At 39.0% G+C, this 26663-nt stretch overlaps 1 protein-coding gene across 1 annotated transcript in view; it reads left to right on the forward strand.

Moving 5' to 3' along the window:
- The window catches only part of Col19a1 (collagen, type XIX, alpha 1), a 304391-nt gene that overhangs the window by 230697 nt on the left and 47031 nt on the right, over nucleotides 1-26663 (forward strand). Inside the window, exons 17-32 of the mRNA XM_013504411.1 lie at nucleotides 7640-7702; nucleotides 10339-10374; nucleotides 11472-11507; nucleotides 11603-11656; nucleotides 12185-12238; nucleotides 13528-13581; nucleotides 14188-14277; nucleotides 15123-15167; nucleotides 15273-15350; nucleotides 17188-17223; nucleotides 17355-17399; nucleotides 17494-17547; nucleotides 18908-18949; nucleotides 22378-22482; nucleotides 22561-22614; nucleotides 22860-22913. Of these exons, the coding sequence (XP_013359865.1) occupies nucleotides 7640-7702; nucleotides 10339-10374; nucleotides 11472-11507; nucleotides 11603-11656; nucleotides 12185-12238; nucleotides 13528-13581; nucleotides 14188-14277; nucleotides 15123-15167; nucleotides 15273-15350; nucleotides 17188-17223; nucleotides 17355-17399; nucleotides 17494-17547; nucleotides 18908-18949; nucleotides 22378-22482; nucleotides 22561-22614; nucleotides 22860-22913 (900 nt within the window). The remainder of the gene's footprint in view (nucleotides 1-7639; nucleotides 7703-10338; nucleotides 10375-11471; nucleotides 11508-11602; nucleotides 11657-12184; nucleotides 12239-13527; nucleotides 13582-14187; nucleotides 14278-15122; nucleotides 15168-15272; nucleotides 15351-17187; nucleotides 17224-17354; nucleotides 17400-17493; nucleotides 17548-18907; nucleotides 18950-22377; nucleotides 22483-22560; nucleotides 22615-22859; nucleotides 22914-26663) is intronic.

Below are 26663 nucleotides of genomic sequence, written 5' to 3' on the forward strand. Positions count from 1 at the left end.
GAGGAAACCAGCAGAATGAGGAGGGAGGGTGGACTAGATTCTGGCCAAGCCAAGAGAGTACAAGAGCAGCCAGGAGGTCATTAGTGAAGAGTCCATTAGCCCGAGCAGCAGAGCTGTCCTTAATCACATTAGAGAGCCCCATCAGTGGAGTGGTTGGGGTTGAAGCCAAATTGCTGTGAGTTTACGAGTAAATTGAGATGAATAAGTGATGTGAAAGCAAAAAAAAAATCTCACCTGACAAAATTAAACAGGCAAAGAATTGGTCATGTCAGGCTTCTGCAATAGAGGGGAAAGCCAGTCTCAGTTTGAGCCTGACTCCACGGAAACAAAGGGCAAATCTTAAGTGCTAGACCGAGAGGGAAAACAGAAGAGCTCCATGATTCAACCAACAAAACATGGATCAAAAATTCTTCCTAAGACCACATCACTATTGAATGTGGATAGGTTTTTCTCCTTGTCATTCTTTCCTAAACAATGCAATATACATTTACATTATATAGTAGCTGAGCATGGTGGCACACACCTGTAATCCCAGCACTCGAGAGGCTGAGGCAGGAGGATCGCTGGGAGTTCCAGGCCAGCCTGGGCTACAAAGTGAGTTCAAGGACAGCCTGATGTACACAGGGAAAACCTGTCTCAAAAAAAGACCAAAAAAAAAAAAAGTGAAGCTATCATAGTAATCTAGAACTGATTTAAAGTATAGGGGAGGATGAGATGTACATAGGTTATATGAAAGTTATTATGCCATTTTATATAAGGACTTGCCATGTGCAGAGTTTGGTGTTCAGTTGGGGATCCTGGAGCCAGTGCCCCATAAATACAGAAGGACAACCATATTCATCTTTGTCCATTGGTTTTACCTAAAGAAAAAGTACACTTTTTCACCTTTGTAACAACAAAAAAGGATTTATACCATGCAACAAGGCTGAAGTTGGGCTTCTCCCTGCCCTTGGTGATTATAGTCAAAACGAGCAGTTCCCAACCCCTTGAAAAAGAATCTCCTGAATTCTAAAGCTACACAGAGGCTCTCCGAAGAACTTATACTTCCAAAGCATCAAAAAAAATTAGAAGCACAAGTTTTCTAAAGTGAATCTTCCCAGAAAAGGGAGGTCAGGGCCCAGGGTCTGCAAGAAGCTGTCTAAAGTTTAATCCAGCTGACAGCAGCATGCAGGCCATCTTGGTCAGTAGACACCAAAAGCATTAGCTGCCCTTTGCAGAAAATTACCCCTGAGTGGAAGGAGAGAGAGTGAGAACACGCAGGGAAATGCTTGCCCAGGGAACTGTGCGTTTTGTTTGTGTTAACTCTGAAAGAGGTAAAATAGTTAAGTAGATAAAGACAGACAAAGAGAGATCATAAAGCTTAAATTGACCAATTTTAGCTACATTTTACTTAATTTTGCAAAATTGGCCATTTTCATCTGAGGGCAATAGGTAACATCAATAAGGAAAATGGCCTAAGAAGACAGACGTGCTAGAGTCAGAGGACTTACAGAAGAAAGGTGCTGACGAGAGGAGGAATACCTCACTGACTGATGCAAACATGCAGGAATTCAGGTGCTGCCTGAAGATGTGTATTTCGGTTTTTTACAGTGTGTAAGAGCCATAGTCGTTTACCCAGGGAAGGTGGAGTTGAGTTAGTGATCTGAGGACAATAAAACAATTTTTAAGAGAGCAGAAGACCAAAGAAGCTGAGCTGTATAGAGGTCCAACTGAGATTGCCAGGAAGAAATTGGGAGATGTAAGGCTTTGTCCCAAGAGAGTTAATGTTGCTTCAGAAGCAAAAATCACCCAGAGGACAGGTGGGGTCTCCAGAATTGAAGTTATTTAGTAGGAATATTTAACAAAAGGGGAAAAGACAAAGATTTCCAGAAAAGCACAGAGCACCCACAGAAAGCTATCACAGGGCTAGTACTTGACTATTCTTATCTTTCAAGTAAGGACTAAATGCATTGAAAAGCAGACTCTTTGTGTGTGTGGTGCAATTTTTATTAGTTTTATTTTTACCTAGGGAAATGGTGAACATGAAGTGGGTGTCCCTAAAGGAGAAAAAGTAATAAGATTGTCAAAGTGCATAAACAGTTCCAGTGTTTTCTGCCCACCTACACATCCACCTTCCCCGGGGACCTTGCCAAGGCTATGGCCGTGCCCTGGTGTCAGTGTGCAGGGACCAGAGCCCTCACTGTCCCCAGACCATGTCATGGCCTTGGATTCTGACACCCTGGAATCCCTGGTGAGCCAGGCTGGGCTGTAGTTGGTATCAAGAAAGGTGAACTATCCAGGGGAAATAGTTCTAGTGAGGTAAAAGAAACAAGGATGTAAGATTTGGCTTCTAGCTTGATGTTTGAGTAATCCGTAGGTAGTAAAAATAATCTGAAGATCCCTTTGTGAAATGCCTCAGGCCCAGGCTCACTTTTGTATATATTTTGTGTGTTCTTAAGTACCACAAAGCTAGGCCGTTGTGAAGCATTTTGGGTGGAGTTTGATCATACACCAGTAGTGGTTTAGCCAAATAACTACTTCAAAAGTAGTTTTAAAATTACAACGCTGATGAATTTCCGGTGCCTTCTCCTCCTTGTCACTCATAGGGTTAATTTTATGTGTTGTAAAGATGACAGATTCATTTTTCCATTTAAAAAGATGTCTCACTCCCATTTGATTCTAAAATTGGGATGACCTTGGATTCAGTGTGAATGCGCCATTGTCAAGAAAAAAAAATAATGCACATTAAAGCTACAGACAGAGATGAGCAGATTTGAAAATACTCTGAGGGAAGGAGGCCTGGAAGCACTGCTTTCATTCATTCACCCAGTAAAAATCGTCTTTATTGAAGGCAAGGTATTTCAACATGATTCCAAGTAAATACGACTTCTGTGCCTTATAAATCTGGGCAGCCAAGCTATTCAGAAGATCATATATCCCTCACCAGAAAATACTGCTGAAAGATAGCTTCTACAGAAACGAGGATTTTCTTATAGATTAACCATTGAAGATGAAATTTTCTGCTGATAAATAAATAAATAAAAAACCTTGACACTCTGAAAGAGATTAAAAAGAAAAAGATTACATAGTAGTGGAAGTCATTTGTATGTCCTGGATTTTACGGCGAGTCCATTTGCGTTATTTCCTGTAACCCAGCAGCTTGTAGAAACCAGACTGTGCCGTAACAAATGTGTTACATGTTCAGCAATTCTTTCTGGGCATATGCGGGCAAGAGGAAGAAGTAAAAGCAAAAAGGAACGCCACAAAGCTCGTCACATAGGACAGCTGAGCAAAGAAGGGAGTTGTGACACTTTTAAAGCATTTAAATGATGATTCATTTCTTGAAACAAAACAGCTGGCTTCTCCTTTGCTGTGTTCATTAGGAAACATATGTCACTTAGGAATTCTTAAGACCTCACTGATGAGAAATTTGATTCTGTAAAACAGGTGTATTTCCAACTCGGAGGACCCTTGTTATTGCTCAGAATCTTTTCTAATTGCTTCAGAATCTTAAGTGGAATTAGAGTAAGCCAGTGGCATAACTGTTCCCTCCTCCCACCCAAATAAATAACTTCAAGAGTCTCCAGGGAACTTGGTGTGGTACCTGAGAGAAACGTGCCCGTAAAAGGGTTTTTTACAATTCTAATTAACAGAGGAAAGACTGCTGAAATGTACTGTGTAGATATACATATAGCAGTTGCTAGAAAAGTGAAACCAACTCTACTTATATACACTTTGTTTCCATTCTGAATGAATATATTTTAAAATTATAATGTTGTTCATGAGTCACCAGGGTGGAAATCAATAACTCCCTCCAACCTCCCCCGTAGGCCTTTGCTTGTGCGTGGGTGGAGCCCCAGGGCTCCAGGACCGCACTGCACATTAGAATTACCTATGCTCAAGCCTCAGCCCACACACGCCTTGATTTCTGGGTTTAGGGGAGATATCTTCATTATTGAAAAGTACTTCACAGGGTTCTAACATGCCGCCAGGGTGAGAACCATTGAATGGCAGGAAAAGGGTAGGCTTTGGGACCCACAGTTAATTGTGGGACTTATAGTTGTGTCACTTTGGGAAAGCCATTTATCTCTCCAAGCCTCTTTAAGCCCCTTAACCATATAATGGGCATAACCAACTCTTATGCGAAAAGCTAATGGGAGGATTAACCTCAGATGAGACGAGTTTTCCTCAACGCACAGTTCCTGTTACATAAAGCTCACACGAAAGATATTTCTCTTCTGTTCACCCACGTTACACTTTCTTTCATCTCTTGAGGTCTCAGCTCTTTGTGGTATTGATTGCCACCATCCTTACCACCTTACCTTCCTCCTCTTTGCATCTTCTGCCAAATTCCTACAAAGAAGGATCTCGACTTGTGTTGTAGGAGAAAGAGTTAAGTCAAAGTATAATCTAAGCACGTAGATATCTTAGCACTGCTGTATAATAGGTCACTTCTCAGCACCTAGCGTTTGGAATCCAGGATCACAGAGAGACACCAGAATGAGCACAGACAGACTTAGGATATGCACACAGATTACTTCTGCTTTAGTAGCCATATCCAGTGTCAAGGACCCTGAGACCAGGAGAAGCACCAAGGGACACAACTCGGGCTTAACAGTGAACAGCAGGGGTTGCCACCACTCCCATGTATGTGACAGTCTACCAGGATTAGAATGATGGCTCCTATTCTGTAGCTTGCCTGAGGAGGAAAGGACATAGTGATTGAGACCACGTATTTGCAAAATGCTTGAGAGGAATGGCTGCTTTATACAGTCAGTAGAACAAGGTGGCGGAATAAAGACTCCTGAGAGAGTAGCGGGTGTCTTTGTGAGTAGATTTCCAAGAGGACAGGATACGGTCTCTACAGCTCATGGCTGTTGAAATAGCATCACAGGTGTCAAACAGAAGCACAGTTTTTCCCGATGCCTAACAAAGTCTTACCTCATGTTCACAATGACAAAGCATTGAACACCCATTTACAATACAAGAAGCAACCTGTGTGTGTCTGAGATTTGGATGTAAATGCTCTTGTTTGCAGGTTTTACATGAAGGACAAGGTTTCTTCCAAGACCAGATCCCCAGACATGGGCCTCAGCCTCTGTTCAATCCTTCCTTGGCATTTCACTAGAGTTTTCTGTTTATATTGGTTCATGAGTATAGCATCTATGAATATGATTACTCTCAGTCCTCTGTGGAAATTCTTCTGCCCTCCCTCTTTGATTGTGGGCAGATGTCATTTTTATAAGTAACTTACAGACCTTTTTCCTGCTTTCTACTTTTATTTTATTAGGTGAGTCTAGGGAGTAGGCATAATTTTCATTCCTATGATGTACCACAGATTTTAGCATCTACCTTGTGGTAACAGGAAGGTCATTTTAATGCTTGAATAGGACAACTGTTTATTTCTTCTTTCATTCACAACAATTGGTACAATGAAGCATCCAATAACTTCCTTTTCTTCTTCCTTTGGATACAATCTACTATCTCTACAGGAAAAATAATGACTTGTCTTGCAATGCCGTGAGTGTAAGGCCTGAGATTGCACTAAAGGTTTAGATGCTAGAAGGATAAATGCTTCTGTAATTTGCTTTGTATTAGTACAAAAATATATATCCAGTGTACTAAATTTCATGGATATTACTTAAAAGAACATATTAAGTATTGAAAATTAAAATGTTTAAAATATAACTAAATCCAGAGAAAAAATAACCTATTAATACACAGGTGGTATGTGGACATAGCAAAAATTATGCAGTTAGTACACAGATGGCCAAACTTTGGGAAACTCTGCTGAAGAATATGCATACAACTAACAAGTCTGTGAATTACCTTTTCTTCTGTTTGATTCCTTATCTCTGGCAAACATGGCTTTGGTATCATTGGCTAAGAGCTTCGTAATATGAAAATTTGGTACTAAGTTTTAAGATATTGAACAAAGTCATAATTACTCTTCCAAAATACATTATTCCACAAATCTAGAAGAAAGAGTTTTTTAAATGGTTATAATGATCTGTTTCATAAGATCCCAAAATATGGATGATGACAGAAATGTAGAAATAAGTCAAAGATCTTAGGACTGTAATTAATGCATATCTGATGTACTTTGAGGTACAGATGTCTTCGAATAGAGAGATGGACACACAGGAGATACCCACACAAGGGACAGGATAAAAGCTATTTACTGTCACTCTGTGTGGAACAAAGGTCAGGGCAACCCATGTCCCCATCAGTGGAGCACTGACCGTCAGAATGGAACACAATCAAGGGTACCGTTACAGAGGGGTTGTCTTAAAAAACAAAAGTTGAGTGAAAACAAAAAGTCAGAGAATGTTGCACAAAAGATATTAGTAGAGTTTGTTTAAAATACTCAAAATCATATAGTGTATATGATTCCACATATGCCACAAAAATATAGACTGAAAGATAAATAGTAAATCCATGAGGGTGACCCCTACCCCGAGATGAGAATACAGAGAAATTACAGAGCATTTCTCCTTTGACTGTAAATTTTTAAATTTCTTTCATTTTGAGTACTTGGTGCTTAGGAAGGTTTGCCATATCATATTTTGTTTACTGTGTTTTTAAAATAAAAAGAAAGACAAGGGGCTGGGGATTTAGCTCAGTGGCAAAGCGCCTGCCTGGCAAGCGCAAGGTCATGAGTTTGGTTCCCGGTACCAGAGAAAAACAAAAAACAAACAAAAAAAAAACAAAACAAAAAAGAAAGACAAGATGTAATGGTGCATATCATTTTACAACAATGCCCTTAAGATTGGGGGAAAAAAAAGAGATAGCTGTTGATAGCTGTGTTCAATTTAAGAAATAGATGGTTATTTGGTGATCTCAGCAAATGCTAAAAGGAAGCATAATGCCAGGACTCCTCTGGAGTCCAATTACAGATAGAATTCCTTTCTAAAATATTCCCCCTCAAACTGTATTTTCTGGAAATACTCTGCATATATCACATAGAAATCCCTCTTCAAGATTTCTGACCAGAACATCTCAGACACTTCTAAGCTTCTTGTCAGAAGCCAGGTGTCTAAGCAGCTGTATAAATGGTATGCACAGCAGGTGTCTAACTCTTCACCCTATGACCACTGACTCTCCCTGCAGCCTACAAAAAAAAAAAAAAAAGAAAAAAGAAAATATGAGGTATCTGACACAAGAGGAGTCTGGACGATTAGGATTGTTAGGAGTCACATAAGAATTTTATTTTTTTTTTTTTTTTTTTTTTTTTTTTTTGTATACCAGAACATTTTCTCCTCCAGGTATTCTTCCCTTAAAAATTAATTAGCATTGTTTCACCATAACTTTAAATAGCATGATGAAATGCTATGGATTTCTTGTTTGTTTTTTGTTTTTCTTTTTTTCCGGTTCACGGGAATTGAACTCACAACTTTGTGCTTGCCAGGCAGGCACTGTGCTGCTGAGCTAAATCCACAGCCCCAGAATGCTATGGATTTCTAAAAGACCTAAAGGCCTTAGGAAGTGCCGGCAACATATTATTATGCAAAGATCCTGACTAGATGAGGAACTCTGCACAGAGTCTTAGACACCAGAAGACACTTCCGTGGTTAGAGGAGAAGCAAGCAGTCACTCTGGACTCGGTGTCACACAGCACCTGTCAAATCTACAAAATCTCCCCTCTGCTTTTTCTTAACAGGGTGAAACTGGACTGTCAGTATTTCCAGAGTCTTTTGGCTCTAAAGGACAAAAAGGAGAACCTGTAAGTATTTTAGCCTTGAGGGCAGAGACTATCCCCAAAATAGAATTAAAGTGTTCTTCCAAATCAGCCCCAATTTTGTATGCCTTGGACGTAGATCACATTTGTAAGTAAGTGTATACTGTGTCCAGAACTAAGGCCTTTACCTGTATTAACTAATTTAATCCATCAGAATTCCTTAAGGTATTACATTAAAGACGTAATACATCTTCTAAGTCCCTTTTACCTATTTCCTTGCCAGGGTAAATTAGGGATATTGGTTCACTAGGTGATAAAGAGCTAAAGGTCATTAATGTTTGAATGTCAAGCACAGATAATGATAAAAGTATTTAATGTCACAAAGCCAAATTTTCCCAAAAGCTTCAGCTTCGATACTTGGGCATTGTTAGCAATGACGGTGGTTTTGCTCAGGCAGTTTTAAAATCCGTACAGGACTGCACGGATGCACCCCCCTTACTTTACCTTCCAGGGCCGCGTTTGCTTAGGTTCCAGTCCAAGTCTCTGACTGTGACCCAGGACCTGACAGTCTTTCACAGCATTCTCCAATTGCGTATTTCAGGGACATCCTGGAAGGGCCACCCGGTGGTCACTGCTTTTTCCATCTGCCCAGTTTCTCCAGGTGGAAGGTTTCCCTGCCATCTTCTAGGTGTGGCTCCGGGTCTCGATGGTGTCGCCTCCCAGCCTGAACACTAATGCCCACTCACCCTCTTTCTCTTAACTTCTGTGGGAAACATACAGGACTTGGCAGTATGATTCCACTGGAAAAGCAGAGCGTCATGGAGCAGAAAATAGAAACTTTCTATAAGTTAGGACAATATTTGTCAACTGTAAGCACGCACCTGAGTCATGTGGACTCCAGTTCAGTAGGAATGTAGACAGCTTGAAGGCTGACCTTTCTCCCCAGCCCTCAGGCAAAGTTGATGCCTTTGTCCACAGACGACGTGCTGAGAAGCAAGGGTTGGAAGATTTCATGGTTCCTAGGCAGGAGAGGTCTTTTCCTTCCTAGGGATTTTCTCTGGCTTTCTCTCCCACTGCCAGCATTCAGGGGGTGCCATTTCTGGTGACATCGCATTGCCACAATTAGTTACATGGCCCTGTATAACTGCAAGGGGCCTGGGAAATGTGGGAGAGGAAGATTCAACCCATCAGCCCTAATACATAGGTCATGTGATAAAAAGCACAGAAGACCCTTTAGCAGCTACTCTCCTCCCACAAGTGATCCAGTCAAGCAAATAGCAATCCTTTCTAAGAGAAAAAAACAAAAAGCAAAAACACAATACTGGGGATTGAAGCCAGGGCCTTTGCAATGAGCTATATTCTTAGCCCTTTAAACTGTTTTTTTATTTTGAGACAAAGCTAAATTGCCTAGACTGCACTTAAAATTATAATCTCTTGCCTCAGCTTCCCAGAGTGCTGGGATTGCACGCATGTGCCACTATGCCCCACATTTGGGGAAATTATTTAATTTCTCTGTGCCTGTTCCTCCTTGTATATAGCACCAACCTCACTGATACCTGAGGGTTAGCTATGTTAATATACGTAAAGTGATTAGAACAGTGCTTGATACATTGTCAAGAATTCGATAAATGTTAACTATTGTTATTATATCTGCCTCACTTTAAACTAAGTAATTTAATAAACTTAATTAGACATTAAGCATGTCTCTCTCTGAGATACCACAGATGCTGTGGTTGTGAGGATGAATTTCATCCCTACACTCACAAAGTTTGTAGCCAAGATAAAGAAAGAAATACAAAGGGTGGTGGGTGCTACTTTAGGAGAGCAAAGACAGCCATTTCTTTGACTTTTCTGGGTTTCTTTCACCATGGTTAAAATGGGACAACAGTGCTTTTTGAAGATTAAATAAAACCATGTACATGTAACTTGGAGAACAGAAAAGACTTCCTGTGCATGCATGCATGCGTAGAGGCGTAGGAATAATTCCGTGATGAGGAGGAGAACGTTGGTTCATCAGTGGTGTCCCGCAAACCTGCCATCTCTCCCCAGGAAGAATCATTACACTACTTGCGCTGTTATTTACTCAGCAATTAATCCCCTTCCAATCTTTTTTTTTTTTTTTTTTTTTTTTTTGGTTTTTCTCCAGTACCAGGAACCGAACTCATGACCTTGCGCTTGCCAGGCAGGCGCTTTTGCCACTGAGCTAAATCCCCAGCCCCCCAATCATTTTTAATAGAACATGAAAACTAGGAAAGTATTTTCTAAATAATGATTTCATATGGGTAGGCACAGAGGTAGCCAACTGGAAGAACTCAATGAACACCTTTCCGTTTACTCTTTCTCACGGTCACCCCTACTGTTTCCCTGAGAGCACATTTGTATGGGATCATTCATCTTCATCAGACAATAGGAAGCCTTAGCCATGGGCAGCATGTCAACTTGTCACCTGCTCAGGATTCTCCAAATAGTATTAGAATACTTAACTCAATGTTTGCTTGGAAATAGAAAGGAGTTTGTAAATTAATTATTACACACTCTCTTTCAGCTGCAGCTACAAAAGCAGACTATATGTATGCATTTGTGGTCTTAGTCTGGCCTCCAGGATTTATCCATGCCCAGCTGTAGAAAGTTTGTTTCTAAACCTGTTTATCATTGATTCTGTTTTCTATCCATTTTCCTAGGGGGAACCTTTTATAAAAGGTGAAAAAGGAGACAGGGTAAGTAGATGTTTTATCACTGCCTTGGGTTTTCTACTTCATTGATTTCTCTTTCTGATTTCTGTTACGCTTACCTTAGAGCTTAGTAGTTTTGATAAAATAAGCTTCCTGAGTATTTTACTTCTTCTTCTGTGACTTTTTTACTCTTCCATTTTAAACCTTGCTAAATGCTATCATGTGATGATACTTTAACATTGGTTTTGGCTTATTTATGCTTTCTTTAACCCACTTCTATTAGTGATTGGACATGAATGTTAGAAAAGACATCCCCTTAGGATGTCTAAACTACTAAATTGAAATAGAAGATACTGTTTTTTTAAACGGCCTGCTAATGACACAAATAGGATTTATCCATTGGCTTAATGCCTAGTGAAAAGAAAATTCATTATAGGCCATGCTGCCTTCTTTATGTAATCTTAATTTTTTTTCTTCTTTTTAAATAAAGTGCATATATAGTACCTACTAGTACTATACACCAACACATATCACCTTAAAGTCTGTTCTCCCACTCGCTTCATTGAAGTTTTATTTCTCTTGGAAACAAGATTACAGTAAGTCCCTGACTTATGAATGAGTTCCCTTCTAGGAGAACGTTGTTAAGTCATATCTGTTCATAATCTGATGCAGTGACTTTTTTTTTTTTTTTTTTCCTCCGGTACCGGGAACCGAACTCACGACCTTGCGCTTGCCAGGCAGGCGCTTTGCCGCTGAGCTAAATCCCCAGCCCCCCTGATGCAGTGACTTTTATACAGTACACCTGTGAAAGCTTGCCACTCAAATGTGTAGGGATTTATTGTAGTTGGTGGCAAATCATAGCCATTGTGTCTACTAAACAGAAAATGCAGTGTTGCTAATATAACACGATGTAAAAAATGCTACTGGGAAAAAACTATGAAGAAAGAACATAAAGTATTACTTATGTACTAGCTGTAAGTGTTTTGATTCATGGTTTAGAATGAAGCCTCCTTGATTTCATCATCTCTTCCATAATTTCCCCCTTTGTTGTATGTTAATTAGTGGAAATGCAATTAAAGTATCAGACATCCAGTGCCATCTGAACTGATGTGTTACCCATATGGTGATTATTTTATTTACAGGGAGAACCTGGGATAATGGGATCACAGGGAATAAAGGTAATCTTCTGACATTTGTCAATTGCATCTCCAGCCTTAATGGGATTGTGAAAATTATAGTAACATTTAACTTTCTTCCCCACTCATATGTTTAGGGAGAACCTGGAGACCCTGGCCCACCTGGTTTAATAGGAAGCCCAGGACTGAAGGTATTAAAGAAGTCACCAACATATATTAGGAAACGATTTGGGAATTATAGCCATTCCATATTTTTAAAGATGCTTTGGTGTGTCATTCATTTTCTTCGCAGATGTTCTGAGATTTATCTTGTTTCCGTAGTGACTACACATATACACACACACACTGACTCCCTTTATTACACACATAGTAACTGTACTTTTCGGTTCACAATAGGATTTTAAAATTATTTTTCAGAGTATGTTCACAATAGTATCCCTAAAAGTTTTAAGAATAAACATGAGCTAAATCCATGACCTTGAGCTATTTTCTTAAAAGAAATAGGATTCAAGATTCTGTTTCCATCCCAAAATTAGGCAACCCTGAGGTGTTAGTGTTTCCCATGTACAATTCTGCAGGAATGTTGCCAAAAAGAAGTTTTTGGGTGGCAAAGAAGAGATAAGGGCGTGCCCAGGCAATGAGTAAAGCAGGTTATAAATATTCAAGTATAGTCTACTTTTAAAGCAAACTTAAAAAGCATATGTCACCTCTTGGTTTAGGGTCAGCAAGGACCTGCAGGTTCCATGGGGCCCAGAGGACCACCAGGAGATGTCGTATGTATGGCGTCTTCAATACTTGGAAATGAGATTGAAACTGTGATATGTTTAAAAAAATATCCACATCCATTTACATAACTGAGTTACGCTAAATTTTCCAAAGACGTGGGTTGCTTACACCACCAAAACCGATCATACGTCACGTAGGGGGTGACCAGCAGTTCTTTTGGCTGAAAGTATTTGCTGTCCTTCCTGTCTGTGTCTGTCTGTCTCTGCGTCTCTCTGTCTGTCTCCATCTCACTCTGTCTTTGTCTCTCTGTCTGTGTCTCTCTGTCTCTGTCTTTCTGTCTCTCCCTCTCTGTCCCTGTCTCTCTGTGTTTCTCTCTGTGTTTCTCTCTGTCTCTGTCTCTGTCTCTGTCTCTGTCTCTCTCTCTCTCTCTCTCTCTCTCTCTCTCTCTGATATCCATGCTTTTTAAAAACACTTCTCCTTCTCTTACCCCTCCTCAACACATGGTCTCTTGGACAACCTCCCTCCCCTACTGACAAGAGGGAGAGCTGAGAGTTCACCATCCACTCACACCTGAGAAAGTGACAAAACTACTCAGCCACACCTTCTTGGAAACTGACTGTCACTGGACCACAGGGTTTCCTCGAGGCCACCGTAGAATCTCTCCTTTTTCCATCATCTTGCGAGCAGCTTCATGACCTCTTTCTCTGTCTCTCTTGCTCACTGCCTGAGCCTCCAGGGTCTATTGTTCAGCGCTCACCTTCTCTTTGGTGTTTTGAACCTACAGTTCACAACAAACCTTTTCATTCCCCAATCATCCCTACTAGTTAAGGGGGCACTGCAGGGCTGCCTAGTGGGGGGAAGACCTTAGCAAAGAGAGAAAATGCTAGGTGAACAGGTGGAGCCACAAGATATTCAAGGAGTAGGATCAAATGATAATGGCTGGGGTTAAAAAGAGAATAAAATAAAAAAGGAAGAGCCACTGCTGCCCAGACATATTAGTGCTTGTTTTCCTAGTCACTGTGTTGTCACTTGGAAACACAGTAAGATGGTGCCACTCCACCCTTCCATCTCTTCTTGGCAGTAGCATGAATGGGACATTGCTATGATTCTCCTTTTTGGCTCATGTTGGGTTTTTGCGTACGATATCCAGGTGACCTCTTGGGAACAACAAGCCACACGTTTTGGACTATTGCTTTTCCCTAACTGGCTAAATTCACTCATTCCATTATAGAGTATACGTTAAAATTATTCTCTGTTACCAAAGATTCACAGATAGAAATGTTATTATAGTAAGAGATATTTGATTACTCTTCTCATTGGATTCTGGATTTTCTAGGGCTTGCCAGGAGAACACGGTATCCCAGGAAAACAAGGTCTTAAAGGAGAAAAGGTATGGTCTACACTGTACTTACTTTGTTTATAAAGTAGAGAGGTAGGTGGGAAGATCAAGGGTTCTAAGGGGCTTGAAGCCGTGAAAGAACAACACAAAATGACTCTCAGGGGCTGTGCTTTGCAGCGGCCCTGGTTCAGGTGCAGAAATGCCATCTGTCCTAACAAACTAACTTAGAGATGAAGATGTCAGCCCCAGAGTCTGTGTCAGGCTCGGCTCCCCACAGCTACAGACCTAGGAAGTCTCTTATTTTTTCAGGGCCTGTTTTTTGATATCTCCATGGAAATACCATATCAATATCAAATTATTAGTAGGAAATACATGACCATAAAGTTCATCAGAACTTTATGAACAGCTATGCCTTTTTGTGCCTATACCTTTACACATGTATATATTTCATGATACTCCCTAATTTATAGCATTACTCGTTACAAAAATCTAAATGTATATAAATAGAACAATGTTTAATGCAAAATAGGAACTTAGTAGACTGAGAGTGAGTGGATTTGACCAGCTATGATGGCAAGTTAAACCAGTGGAGACCATTGTCTCCCCACTTGTCATGAACCTGAGAAATAAGCAAGAATCTCATTTTGTTCTCCTCAGGGAGATCCAGGGGGGATTATGGGCCCTCCAGGACTTCCAGGTCCAAAGGGTGAGACCGGTCCTGCAGGGAAGAGCCTACCAGGGGAGCCAGTAAGTACAAATATTTCCCTTGAATGTTCACTCATAACTCTTTGTGTTATGCCAGTTTCAAAGCACAAGTATAAGCTTTGCCCCACCAAAAAAGAAGGATTCATCTTATTCTGTAGATGAGAGGTATAACTCCCTTGAAACTTTAATACAAGTAAAAGGTTCTCTTCCAAAAGACACACCTTGCACACCACATTTTGCATGTCATTTTGGAAGAGTCGTTGACTGCCTGAACACTGTACAGAGATTCCTTCCAGAGCTTTGGATCTCAGAACACTGGTTTTAAACGTAAAATATTTAAGGAAACTGTTTTAGAGGAGAACTGCCTGACATTTCCCTTCCAGTGGCTTTGCAAATGATGCCATAGGTTACCATTTGCAAAACACATCTCTGAGATCCAGACTTTCTCAAGATGTAGAAACTGGATCTCCAGTGTTACATGCCTGTCTTTCATGCCTTCTTTCTCATTGTCTTTGAACTTAAACCTTTTACATGAATTAATAATAAGAATTCTCAACATGAGATGACTCATAGCTAGAAACTTCATAGTTTCAAAAAGCTATAAAATTAATAGCCTATAGAAATTTGTTCCTTTTTTTTTTTTTTTTTTTTGGTGCCGGAAATCAAACTCAGGACCTTGCACTTGCCAGGAAGGTGTTTGTGCCACTAAGCTATATCCCTGGCCCTAGAAGTTTATTCCTTAATCTTTCTTCTATCTGCAGAAGAAGGCTTATTCAGTGAAATGAACAGCAATGAACGATTTTTAAATGATGACTTGTAACATATTTTTAATATTTTTAGAAAAAGAAATGTATTTACCTCAGGTTTGTTTTTTTTTTTTCTTTTAGGGTTTAGATGGAAATCCTGGAGCACCTGGTCCACGTGGGCCAAAGGTATATAAATACAGCTAATTTTAAAGGAATGAATAACTAACAAAATGTAACAGAAAAACCTGTGTCTTTTGAACCTCGCACTAACAGAAACATCTCCTTTCCCAGGGCGAGAGAGGACTGCCCGGTGTCCAGGGTTCCCCGGGTGACACAGGTCCACCGGGGATAGGGATTCCTGGCAGAACAGTGAGTGAAATCCATGCTAGTTCTTCCAATATTGTTTATTCCAATATTATGAAGCAGAATCCAATGATGAGTCTTCATAGCGAGAAAAGAATGAAAAGGTCAGAGACAGAAATGCCAGTAAACATTAGTGAGAGGGGACTGGTGGCCACTGGGCTGTGTCACAAATACAGACAGCAAGATCACTGGTTATTGACTTACAGATTCTGGACCCAGGCACACTGGCTTTAGAGTAGAAGCAATCATTTCACTCTGTATACTTCTGTGTGTATTAAAAATACAAATGTATGCTTGTAAGATGTTATGAATACCTAATAGAAAATTATTAAATATAAGTGCTTATTTCTAATTAAAATAAACTAAGTTAATATTTTAAGTGGATGGAGTATGTGTAAAGAGTCACCTCATTAGAACAAAAAGCTCTCCCATTACCTAGGAAATACCAAGACACTAGGAGTTCTGTGTCAAGAACCAGAATCAAAGACAAAATATTAGGAAACATTTCTCCTGGCAATCCTATTGCAAAGGAAATTACAGGGATTTGGAGAGCTCTGTGGCAGGAACTAAGAGCCTCTAGAGACCAAATATGTTTCATATATCCCTATATCACAGGCCTTATTGAAGTGATCATGAAAGTGAAAAAAAAAAAGCACAAGCAGTCATTGATTATGTTGTGTATGACTGGTATTTGATTCTTTCAGGGCAAATGTTTTAGTTCATTTTCAGTTGCAATAACAGAATACTGCAACTATGTGATTTATAAAGGGTAAAGGTGTGTTTGGCTCACGGTTCTGTGGGCTAAGTCCAAGGGCATGGTGCAGCACCTGGTGAGGGCTTTCTTACTGCAACATGACCCAATTTAAGCATCACAAGGTGAACAGAGCTGGCTTACTAGCTCAGCCCCTCTTCCTCTTTACATAGTGCCATCAGCAAAATCCCAATCTCATGACCTCATCAGATCCGAAACCCTTCACCTCCAAATAATATAAGCATATGAATTTGCACGTTAATCATCTAACATATGAGCTCTAGGGGGACACTCTGAAACCATAGCAGCTAAAATATAAAAGACTGTTAGAAGCAGAGAATTTTAAAATACAGAAAATGTTATTAGGAATTTATAAAGGACGTGATGAGTTTAAGGAAAAACTCAGGGGTTCAGCATAGATAGAAATCGCGCAAAGGCTTTGACAATATCACTGCCAGGAATATTTATTTTAAAAAACAAGAAAGGAAAATCAGAGAGCAGTTACTGAAGTCAACTGCTAAGAAACCAGGTCTTGACTTGATTAGGTTTTAAGTTCCTATTTCAGTGGTCCAGGGATATGTGATAGGGGTAGAACTAATGGCTCTCAAATCATCTCAGCCTCATTTTTAGTATCCAAATTCAGGTTTTCTAGAAGCAGAAAATGACTGTGCTTTACTTCCTATTCCTGTCACTAAGCAGTGGTGCGGGCTCTTCCTTCAAAGTGAGAAAAGACTCAGGACAGACAGAAGAGAAGAAAGGAAGCCATAGGCTGGCTACTGCAGTGGGCAGTTGTTTTCTGATTGGGTGGAATTTGGATGCATTGTTTAAACACCCTCAAGGGGGCAGTCATCTGTGATGGAATAAGAGTCAGGTCCCAGATGTCTGAGCAGAACCATGGCGTTTCCACCAATGGGTGTCAGGCTTACTTAGCACCCCAAAGTTATGGCCAGCTTTAGGGAATATTCAGAGTGTGCAGGGTGGAAAATCCTGTTGTTCCACTAAACAAATTACAACACTTAGTCTTTTGTCCCAGTTAGATAGTTTATGGACATTGTGGGTAGAATTCTGATGACTGTGTCTCATTTTATCCAGGGTTCCCAAGGTCCGGCTGGAGAGCCAGGTATTCAGGTAAGCTACTTAACTTACTGCTTAACTGGATAACTTAAGTTATCCAGAACAACAAATCTAGCTTGCATACCCAGGGAAATTAGTGAAGGACTGTCCTCATAAGTAACTATTTTCATTTTCTTTCTTTCCAGGGTCCCCGGGGTCTTCCTGGATTGCCAGGAATTCCAGGGAATGATGTAAGGACCTTCTTTACCTGACCTACCCTACACTCACTTTAATCTGCACCTACATCATCGTGTAAGGACTTGAACATGATGCTTCTGTTTTCAGGGTGCTCCAGGGAAGGACGGAAAACCAGGCCTGCCAGGTCCCCCAGGAGACCCGGTATGTAGACAGACATCACCTGATTTATGTATCTTTAATGCACCCAGAAACCAAACAGCCTACCAAGCAAATTTTTGTTGTCCAAACTAATTAGAATGCTCAGTGACTGCTTGTTGATTTTGTTTATCCCCATTATTTTGTAGAGGGGAAAAAATATTCAAGCTACATCAGCCTTTTTGTGTGTGTGGTGAATACTTATTTTCTAAAAGTATAATTCAGTTGTACAACTTTGCCCCAAGCCAAGTCCTAGCACATAATGTCTCAGTTCCATGGAAAATTGTGAAGAAATATATAGTCCTCAGTTTCTAGTGCTTTGAATGCTAGTGACGAAAGGAATTTGTCTTTTCAAAGTGAAAGTTTGCAGGTAAGTTACCTGCAATACAGCAAATATCCATTGATGCTGTGGGTTTAAGAAGCTGTGATGATTAAATTATAAAAACTGGCTTGAGGAGACTCTTAGGAAATAAATTTAGGCAATAATCATGTGTTCCAACTTTTATTTTAGGTTCAACTTTGCTTTGAGTGACAGTGAAGCCTCTTTAAATAGCCTCAGCTTTGATAGTTGCAATTTGAGAGGCCATATGGAACATGACATTGCATTAAGAGTTTTGTAAAATAAAATCCAAATCTGGCCTGTCAGTTTTAAACACCACAAATCCTTTCTACCTCCCACACTGTTTGGGTCTTATGTGCCTTTATAAACTCCGTGCAAAGAAAGGCATATTCTGGCCCTACTTACTCAACCCCACTGCGGAGACTCCGATGTGCGTCATTTGCAAATGTCGGAAAATGTTCCTTGGGCTTAGAATGTCTCTCTCTGAAAGGACACTTTAAGATATGAGGCCCAAATACAGTCCAGTTTCCCTCACTGCCTGTCTTATCCATCACTTAAGCCAGCTTAAAATACTTTGGAACTTCTGTGAGAACCAACTTCAAGGCAATCTTACTGTGTCAGCTTCATGTTTCTCAACAGCCTGACAATGTGCTTGTCAGTGGTGTGATTTCCTTTTAATAAAGGACTTGTCTTTGTTACTTAAAACCAATAATGTAGGAAGGAAAATGTAACAGTTTCCATGTCACGAAAATATAGATACAGAATCAAAACAGTGACATGCATGAGCTTGCGTGTTCATGCTGGAGGAATCGTGCATGATCCACAAAATAGTTCTGAATTCTGTGTCAGTTTCTAACGTGAAACATAACGTTACCCCAGTAATCCTGCTAGTGAGACTCTAGAAGCCTTGCTTCCCAAATCTCAAATGGCATGGCATTTTGAGGAGAAATATCTTCACTGTTTGTGTATTTGTGCCTATGCATTTATCTATGTTTGTTGTTTTGTTTTTTTTTCCCTTAACCACAGATTGCACTGCCTCTCTTGGGAGACATTGGTGCCTTGCTCAAGGTACTGTCATGTAAGAAATCATGGGTTCATGTCCAGGAAAATTCAGAGGGGAAATCTTTACTAGAAATTGAATGAATTGATTGGTTAACCTGAACAACTCCATTTTAAAATGGCAGGACATACTTAAGATGGTGGAAGGACATGTGTCATAATGTATCTTGGGCTGTTTCTACTATTACTCCCTCTCTCCCCTTTTAACCAGGGTGGGTATGGAAGTGCGGGAGGAGGTTCTAAGAAGAGCCACAGACAGTTATAATGCCATTGACACCCTAAAGTAGATTATTCACCCTCTTCTCTGGAGCAACACCTTGCTCTTAGTGGGTGCATAATCATCCTGACTCACTACTGTGAATACTAATCCTCCATAGTGTATCGGTCCTGGCTGGTCCCAGGATGAGAGCCAGTGCTGCCCAATCAGCTAGCTTACAGGTAGAGTTTTTATGTCATGGGATTTTACAAAAATAAGCCATAAAATTCCCAAATCCAATCATTGCTATAACACCTATTACTTTGTCGAGTAAAAATTATATCTGGCTAGCTATCTCAAAAAATGAATCTGCTATGATTTTCTAATACTTTGCTGTATTTTATCCATATGAATGGAAGAAGTGATAGTAAGACTGAGAGGTCTGATAATGGATGGGAAGGTTATACATTTATATGTTTCTGTGTGGTATGCTAGGATTGATGAATCCCGATGAAATTCTAGCTCTTTAGTTTATGCTTATATACTTTATACTCCTATGGCTTATGATGGACAGTGTACACACACTTAGCCATAGCTGTGTATGCATCCAATGATTTACATAAAGACTTGCACAGTAGTAGGCATACAGAAATATTTATGGAATTAAATCAATCAAAAGCTCAAGAATTCTAGTGGATGTAATTACTGGGTGATTTAGAGTTTTGAGAACTAGACATATAAACATGAATTCAATATGAACATAAATACAATGTAGAGGTTTTAGGATCTCTATAACACAGTATTTTCCTAAGAGAGAAAAGACTGGGAGGATTTGAGGAAGAGCTTGTATTTACTGAGTTACAATTACATGGCAATCAATGTAAGGCTTTACTTAATCATATTTATTCTTCACAATGATGCTATAATTTGAGGCTTCTTTAGCATTCCCTTATGTCTGAGAAGGCTGAAGTCTCAAGCCATTAAGCAACTTGCTCAGCAACATAGCTAATAAGTGTAACATTGATACCCGAACATAGGTCCTTGATAAGTACTGGATCTTTCCAAGGGGAGTAGTGTTGGAAATAGGATTGTGGAGTTACATCATCTCAGAATAGTTATGATTCTTTAAGGAACAGAAAGATGTGCACTTAGTCAGCAATGTGCTGATGGAATCCAAGATGGCTTCTAGTGAAGACAAAAATTCTGACTAGACTCTGACAAGAACAGGAACTGGAGCTTCATTTGGGATAAGGGAGAAGGATGTGGATCCCCAAATAAAATCCAAACACAGGAATTTTTTTTGAGGTTGACTTATTAGTCCAATGTAATAAGGTAATGTTTCTATCCTGATTCTGTTACCCAACACACTAGCTTGGCCTCTCCACCTTGAGTTTTGAGTTAACTCAGTCACCCTGATTTCTGCTTTCAATACCTTTAATTCAGGCCCTAAAAGAAACTGGTATAACTGCCAAGGCCAAATAATAACTCTCAGACCTTTCTAAGCTAATATGGGAGTGACTCCCTATTTGAATGATACTGTGCTTTGGTTATGAGTTGAAGCCATTTTATTCTTCATATAAGAAAATCTTAAGTCATTTTTTAAGAATATTAAACCCAGTTTCCCTTAATTTATCATGAGGTAAACCTAGGCTAGAAAAAATGAGGCCAATTTCCAGTGAGTCTTGGAAAAGTCTTTGATGCATAATGATTATCATTTTTTAATATTTTAGTGAAACTATCAAGTGAATAATTCATTGTAAAATTTTTCTGCATATTGATACCCTGAGGTTTTACTCCATTACACATATTTATGTCTATATATACGTTCCATCTTTTTCAGGCTTTTGAAGCATGAAAAACATTTGGGTTCTCTTAAGCCCACAAGCATTTCTCTGTAATCATGTTTTATTAGATAGATGATAGATAGATAGATAGATAGATAGATGATAGATAGATAGATAGATAGATGATACATAGATAATAGATAGATGATAGATAGATAGATAGTCAATGGTAGTAGTATAATTATATATATATATATATATATTTTTTAACTCTCCTACCAATACATCAGCCCTTTGAAATAATCCTAATCCTGAAAGCAGTTTGGGAAATGTTACACATAATTCTAACTCCCTGTTTTATACTCAGAATCTACTAAGAAGGCTCCCATGAAGAAAACTATTTAATGCAGCATTTTTGAGACAATTTGCCTTCAAGCTTTCTCAATGTCATGCAAAATTAGTGTTTCAAGCAACTTTTTGGGGGGCATGAGACCTATGTTGATAAATCACCAGGTCAAAAACATTGGACATGCATAGGCTTGGGCTTTGTCATCAATGGGAACTTCAGTTCTCTTTGCCTGTTTAAAGGTGCTCCCTTCTGTGGAAAAAGATGAAAAATTAAGGCTCATCTTCTCCTACCCTTTGTCAGCTGCTCAACTGTCTCCTCTGTTCAGCGGTCTTCATTCCCCCCTTTCCAGGGCAAATTCTTACTCCAACAATTTATTTAAAAATATGCCTTTCTTTATAAGGACTTTTCCCAGACACTTGTTCCTTAGTTGTGTGATAAGACTTATGTTTATCTTACAAACTCACAGACACTTAGATTCAAGCCTTTCCAGATGAAAGAACAAAGCCAATGGAAAGGCAATTGCACTTAAATTTCTATTTTCCCTTGGATCTGATGTCAAAGTCAAATCCAAGTCACTCCAGGAACTGTTCTTCACGCGAGTGCTTCTGCAGACAGCATCTTAGTAAACTGTGGAGGGTTCACCAACTCATTTTATGTCTTGAAGGAGAAATCTTTTCTTGCCTTTTAGAGACTTACACCACTGGTTGTAGGAGCTCTGTAATCTTGCTGGTTATTTTATGCTTTGATTCTATCTCCCTTGTTAATTATGCTTCTGAGCAAATGAAAAATTAGTCTGTGTTCTTGACATATGAGTCTTTTCCTTATTTATTTGGAATTTTTCATTTAAATATTATCAAAAGATTTTTTTTAAAAAAATCTCACTCGTCTCATAAACAGACATCACTAATTAGCTTTGCAAACAGTTTTTGCCTCCAAAAAGTAATCTCTTCAAATTAAAGAAATAAATTTCTGAACACAGAGTGACCTCACGACTGCTGTTTCACTCATGTCTGATAAAAACTCAAACAGAACTTCAAGTCAGACCAAACCTCTCTTTGGCAAATTATTTCTGTGAATCTCTTAGTAACCTTCTTTTTATACTCATTAGAACGTTTGTGGCAACTGCCAAGCCAACGTTCCTGGACTGAAAAGCAACAAAGGCGATGAAGGAGGTGTGGGAGAGCCTGGGAAGTATGATTCTCTAGCGCGCAAGGTAAGCAGGCCACTGCTGCTGCCCAGCCCCATGCATACATAGAGTGCATTCTCAGTCCTTTTATTCTCTGTCCTCTAGGGTGATATGGGGCCAAGGGGTCCTCCAGGAATCCCAGGCAGAGAGGGGCCAAAGGTAAGAAAGTCCTCTGTGAGATTTTCAATTCAATGTAAACAAAGAAAACCCTGTTCTAAAATATACCAGGTTTTTGCAAAGCATATTTTGAGAAAGTAGGATAAAAAGCCACTTGGAAATGTCACCATTGTTCTGGTCCCTGATTCTTTCCAAATTGTATATGCCAAGCATTCTGATAGGTGTTTTCCACTGTTCAAAAGATAACAGTGGTTGAGCATACTAGCTAAAGCTAACTTTCTTTTCAGGGAACCAAAGGAGAGAGAGGCTACCCTGGAATGCCTGGGGAGAAAGGTGATGAGGTAAAAGAATTCTTCTCTGAGATAATAAAATCCTGTTTCTGCTTCTCCATTTGACTCAATAGCAGAAAGATATCAGTTCTTCTATGGCTCATATTTAATGTTAAAACCAATAAAAACAAAGTAGACCATTAACACATTTTAAATAACAGTATGTTCGTGCTTACTGCCAGTGGTCCAGTTTTGAGACAAAGAGATTAAGGTGCAAAGTTAATATTATCAGTTATGTTTTAGTGTTGCTGTTTTCCTGTAGCAGATAGAAGGCCAAAAGTGAGGGATGTTAGGTTCTTTTGTCATAAGTAAAAAACAAAATGAAGTAAAAATGTCTTTATTGAGGGGATGGAGAAGACCATAAAAAGGAAGAGAGACATGGACATTCGGAGGGCCTGACCAGGAGAACAATGGCTATATAGGGCCAGGCTGGGGGTGGGGTTTAGGGGGCTGTCTGTGTGATACAGCAGACAGTGATTGGGTAGGGGGTGGGAAAAAAGAAACAGGATGTTGTAAAAAGGATGTAGGAAGTTGTAATTCGACCAGCGGGGAGAAAGGCTGGGCTTGACACATGGCTTCCTATGGCCCGCGCCATATTGGCTCGCTGCTGTGATGACTTAGTAGAATTCTTACTCAGACAGAAAACCCATCAAGGGAGAGGAAGTTCACTAAGAGAATTGAAGGAATGGGTGAAGAAGCAGTCTATGATGAAGGGCAGCTCCAGAGAACATGATTCAGTGACCAACACTATTCAACACCAATAACCATGGCCTGTCCGTGTCTCTCCTCAACTCCCAAACTCTTGGGAGAAAAACTATCAGAAGGCCTTGACTGGACTAGTCTAGACCAGCTGATCACCCCCTATACTAAGGACCCAGTGTGCCTTTGAGATAACAGCAGATTTTTCTGATTCTAAGTTACAGCAATGCTCAGGATATCGTTCCTGTCTTGCATAATCCATATTAACTCTTAGAAAAACCAATTAGAATGATGAATTGTTGTTAGTTTAAACAGTTTTGATACTAATAGTTCTTAATGAAAGTAAGTAGGCCATCTGGAATATATTAACCTTGATGTTAGTGCAGAAAATTAGAACACTGTAAAGTAGATCTATTTTTCTCATTGGAGTTATATGGCACATTACAAATTACATTCAACCATTGCTACTCTCCTACAACCTTGCTTTGAGATTTTATACCATTGTTTTTTCTGTTTATTTTTCTTTTCTTTAAAATTAAATTAAATTAAAAAAACAAATCATTATCATGCAATATTGTTTTTAATTCATATTGATTCTGTTCCAAAACAACTTGAGGTTTTTTTCCCCTAGTTAGGAAAGAGGGAATATTTTTATCTATAAATAAAACATTTAAAGGCATTTTGTTTTTAAAATAAATATTAATGAGCTTTTTGTTTCCTCAAATGTTACAAAAGCTTTTGCTGAAGTACAATTACAGAAACAGATTTTGAAAGTCCAACAGCTTTTAACTGCCTAGACCCAAGAGGTGGGCTATAATACAATTGAGGAGGTAATAACAAAAAGATCAGAAAATAATTCAAATTCAGGTTTTTATAAATTATTTTAAGTTAAATTCACTAGAGGTTAATTTTTATTGATTTTGCTAGGTACTTTGTTTCTTGGTAAACTGAAATCCATTGTTAATATTCTTCCAGTACTATTTTAATGCACTCTTTCTTAGATATGCCTTATGACTTCTTTAACATAGAATGCACAAAATTTTGTACAAGCCCCATCATATGGGGGCACTCCAGCAGGTTAAGGAGATTATTTTCCCTTATTTTTTGCATTACATATTGACTCCACTGGGCCACTTGAGAGGAACATACTGGTAATAATGAATATAGTCTTGTGTTCTACTTGGACCAGATGCTACCTGAAGTTAAAATTTGCTGATATAAGAGCATAAAACTTTGACCAAGAACACGTGCATTTCCTACTGTCCAATAGACTGTTGTTTTAACATGTGTACATAATCTCAAATCCTACAAAATTTCAAATGGGCAATTGACTCTTAATGGCAAAAGCCCAGAGGGACAGCTTGTGTCTCTGTTGACTTCTCAATTTTAGCATCTTCCATTTAGGCTAATTGGACACTTGGGTAGCCTGTTTTGTTTTTGCTATTAGAAAAGTGGCATCATCGCCCACCCTTTCCACAGATGTTGTTATATATCCCAAGATGGCACTTTATAAGATGCTCATAGAACACGGCCCACCTTTTACACTCAGAGTGAAGTCTTGCATGGTGTGCAGGTCTTCCTACAATATTTCAAGATAATGATTGAGAAATAAGACATGAAAATATTGTCAGTCATAAACTATAGCAATAGAAAACAAATATTCTTAGCAGCAGTTTAGCTAAAGCTTGCAAAATCAAAGTATCAAAGCAAAGAACTCACTTGACTCTAATGATATCTGAATACCTATGCAGTAAATCTTAATTTATATTTTAGTTTGGCAGTATATGCTAAATTGACTGTCTTACTCTTTAACATGCATTTGTCTTCTTTAAGATCATCTTGTCTTTTAAAATTATCTTATTGCCCTTTATACATCCATAGTAACTTTTACCCTTACCACAGAATTTCAGCTTGCTCAGAGAAAGACTGCTGAGAATTATTTTTTTTTATTTATGGACTGAGGCTTATTTTAAAGTTTAATGCGCCCATCAAAGGTTAATGAGTCCCAGGCTTATAAATTAGACTCCCTAAAAACTCACTCAGCATCTCTAGAATGGCTCAGAGCGGAGGCTAAGTATAGCAAAAAGAGGAATATATATGTATATGCATACCTTGCACATGTACATATAGAAAGGATTTTATGGAAATGTAAGTATTTCAGATAAAGAAATTTATACTGTAATGTGTATAATATCTGGTCATTTAAAAATAGCATTCCTAAAAGAAAAACTTTTCCATTTATAAAAATGTAGACTCATAAAGTTAGTGATGGGGAAATGAAGAGATCCAGTACATCACCCTGATGTGTGGGTAGTCTGCGGGTGCTCGTACACACACAACACTACCAATGAAGTTGAACTAGATATGTCTGCATTCTTTAACACACAGCAAGATTTTTCTCAACATTTATTACATGATGAATTCCAACATGTTAAAGATGATTTCCATCTAGCATCTCTTTATATCATATCTTGCAGATGAACGTGAAGTAACCTATGATCTCATTTGGCGTTGAGGGGACAGACCTGGTTGAGCTTAGTCCTTGACCCTATTGATATGTAGGAACCTTAATCCAGCTCACAGTCCTATAGAACACTCATAGATAAATATATAAGAAGTAAATATGCATACCACTAGAGACCTGCACATAAACACAATAAACCAGACTCACATGTGTAAACATCATATTGTCTCCATAGTGTAAGAACCTGAAAGAGTAAGACCCAAAAGGTACAACAGATATTGTGAAAGGGAAAGAAACTGCTCAAAAGGTGAAAACAACTGGGATAGGGAAAAAGAGAAAAGAAGGAAGGGAAAAAAGGTATGTATATATATACACAAGATAGCTAAGGTAATTGTACCACTAATTTCTATTAGTTCATTGAAAGGAACAGTTAAAGCTTATATTGTTAGATCAATTTTGCATGCCTATATCTTGTAATCTGAGCAACTACTTTGAAGATAACAGCATGCAATATAAAACCATTGTAAATTTCCTATCATCTTGTTTTGAAATTCTGTATCATTTTTATTGGTTTTTTCTCTCTTTAAAATAAAAGAGAG

Source organism: Chinchilla lanigera, unplaced genomic scaffold (assembly GCF_000276665.1).
Source record: "Chinchilla lanigera isolate Chin_1 unplaced genomic scaffold, ChiLan1.0 scaffold00087, whole genome shotgun sequence".
Classification (NCBI taxonomy): domain Eukaryota; kingdom Metazoa; phylum Chordata; class Mammalia; order Rodentia; family Chinchillidae; genus Chinchilla; species Chinchilla lanigera.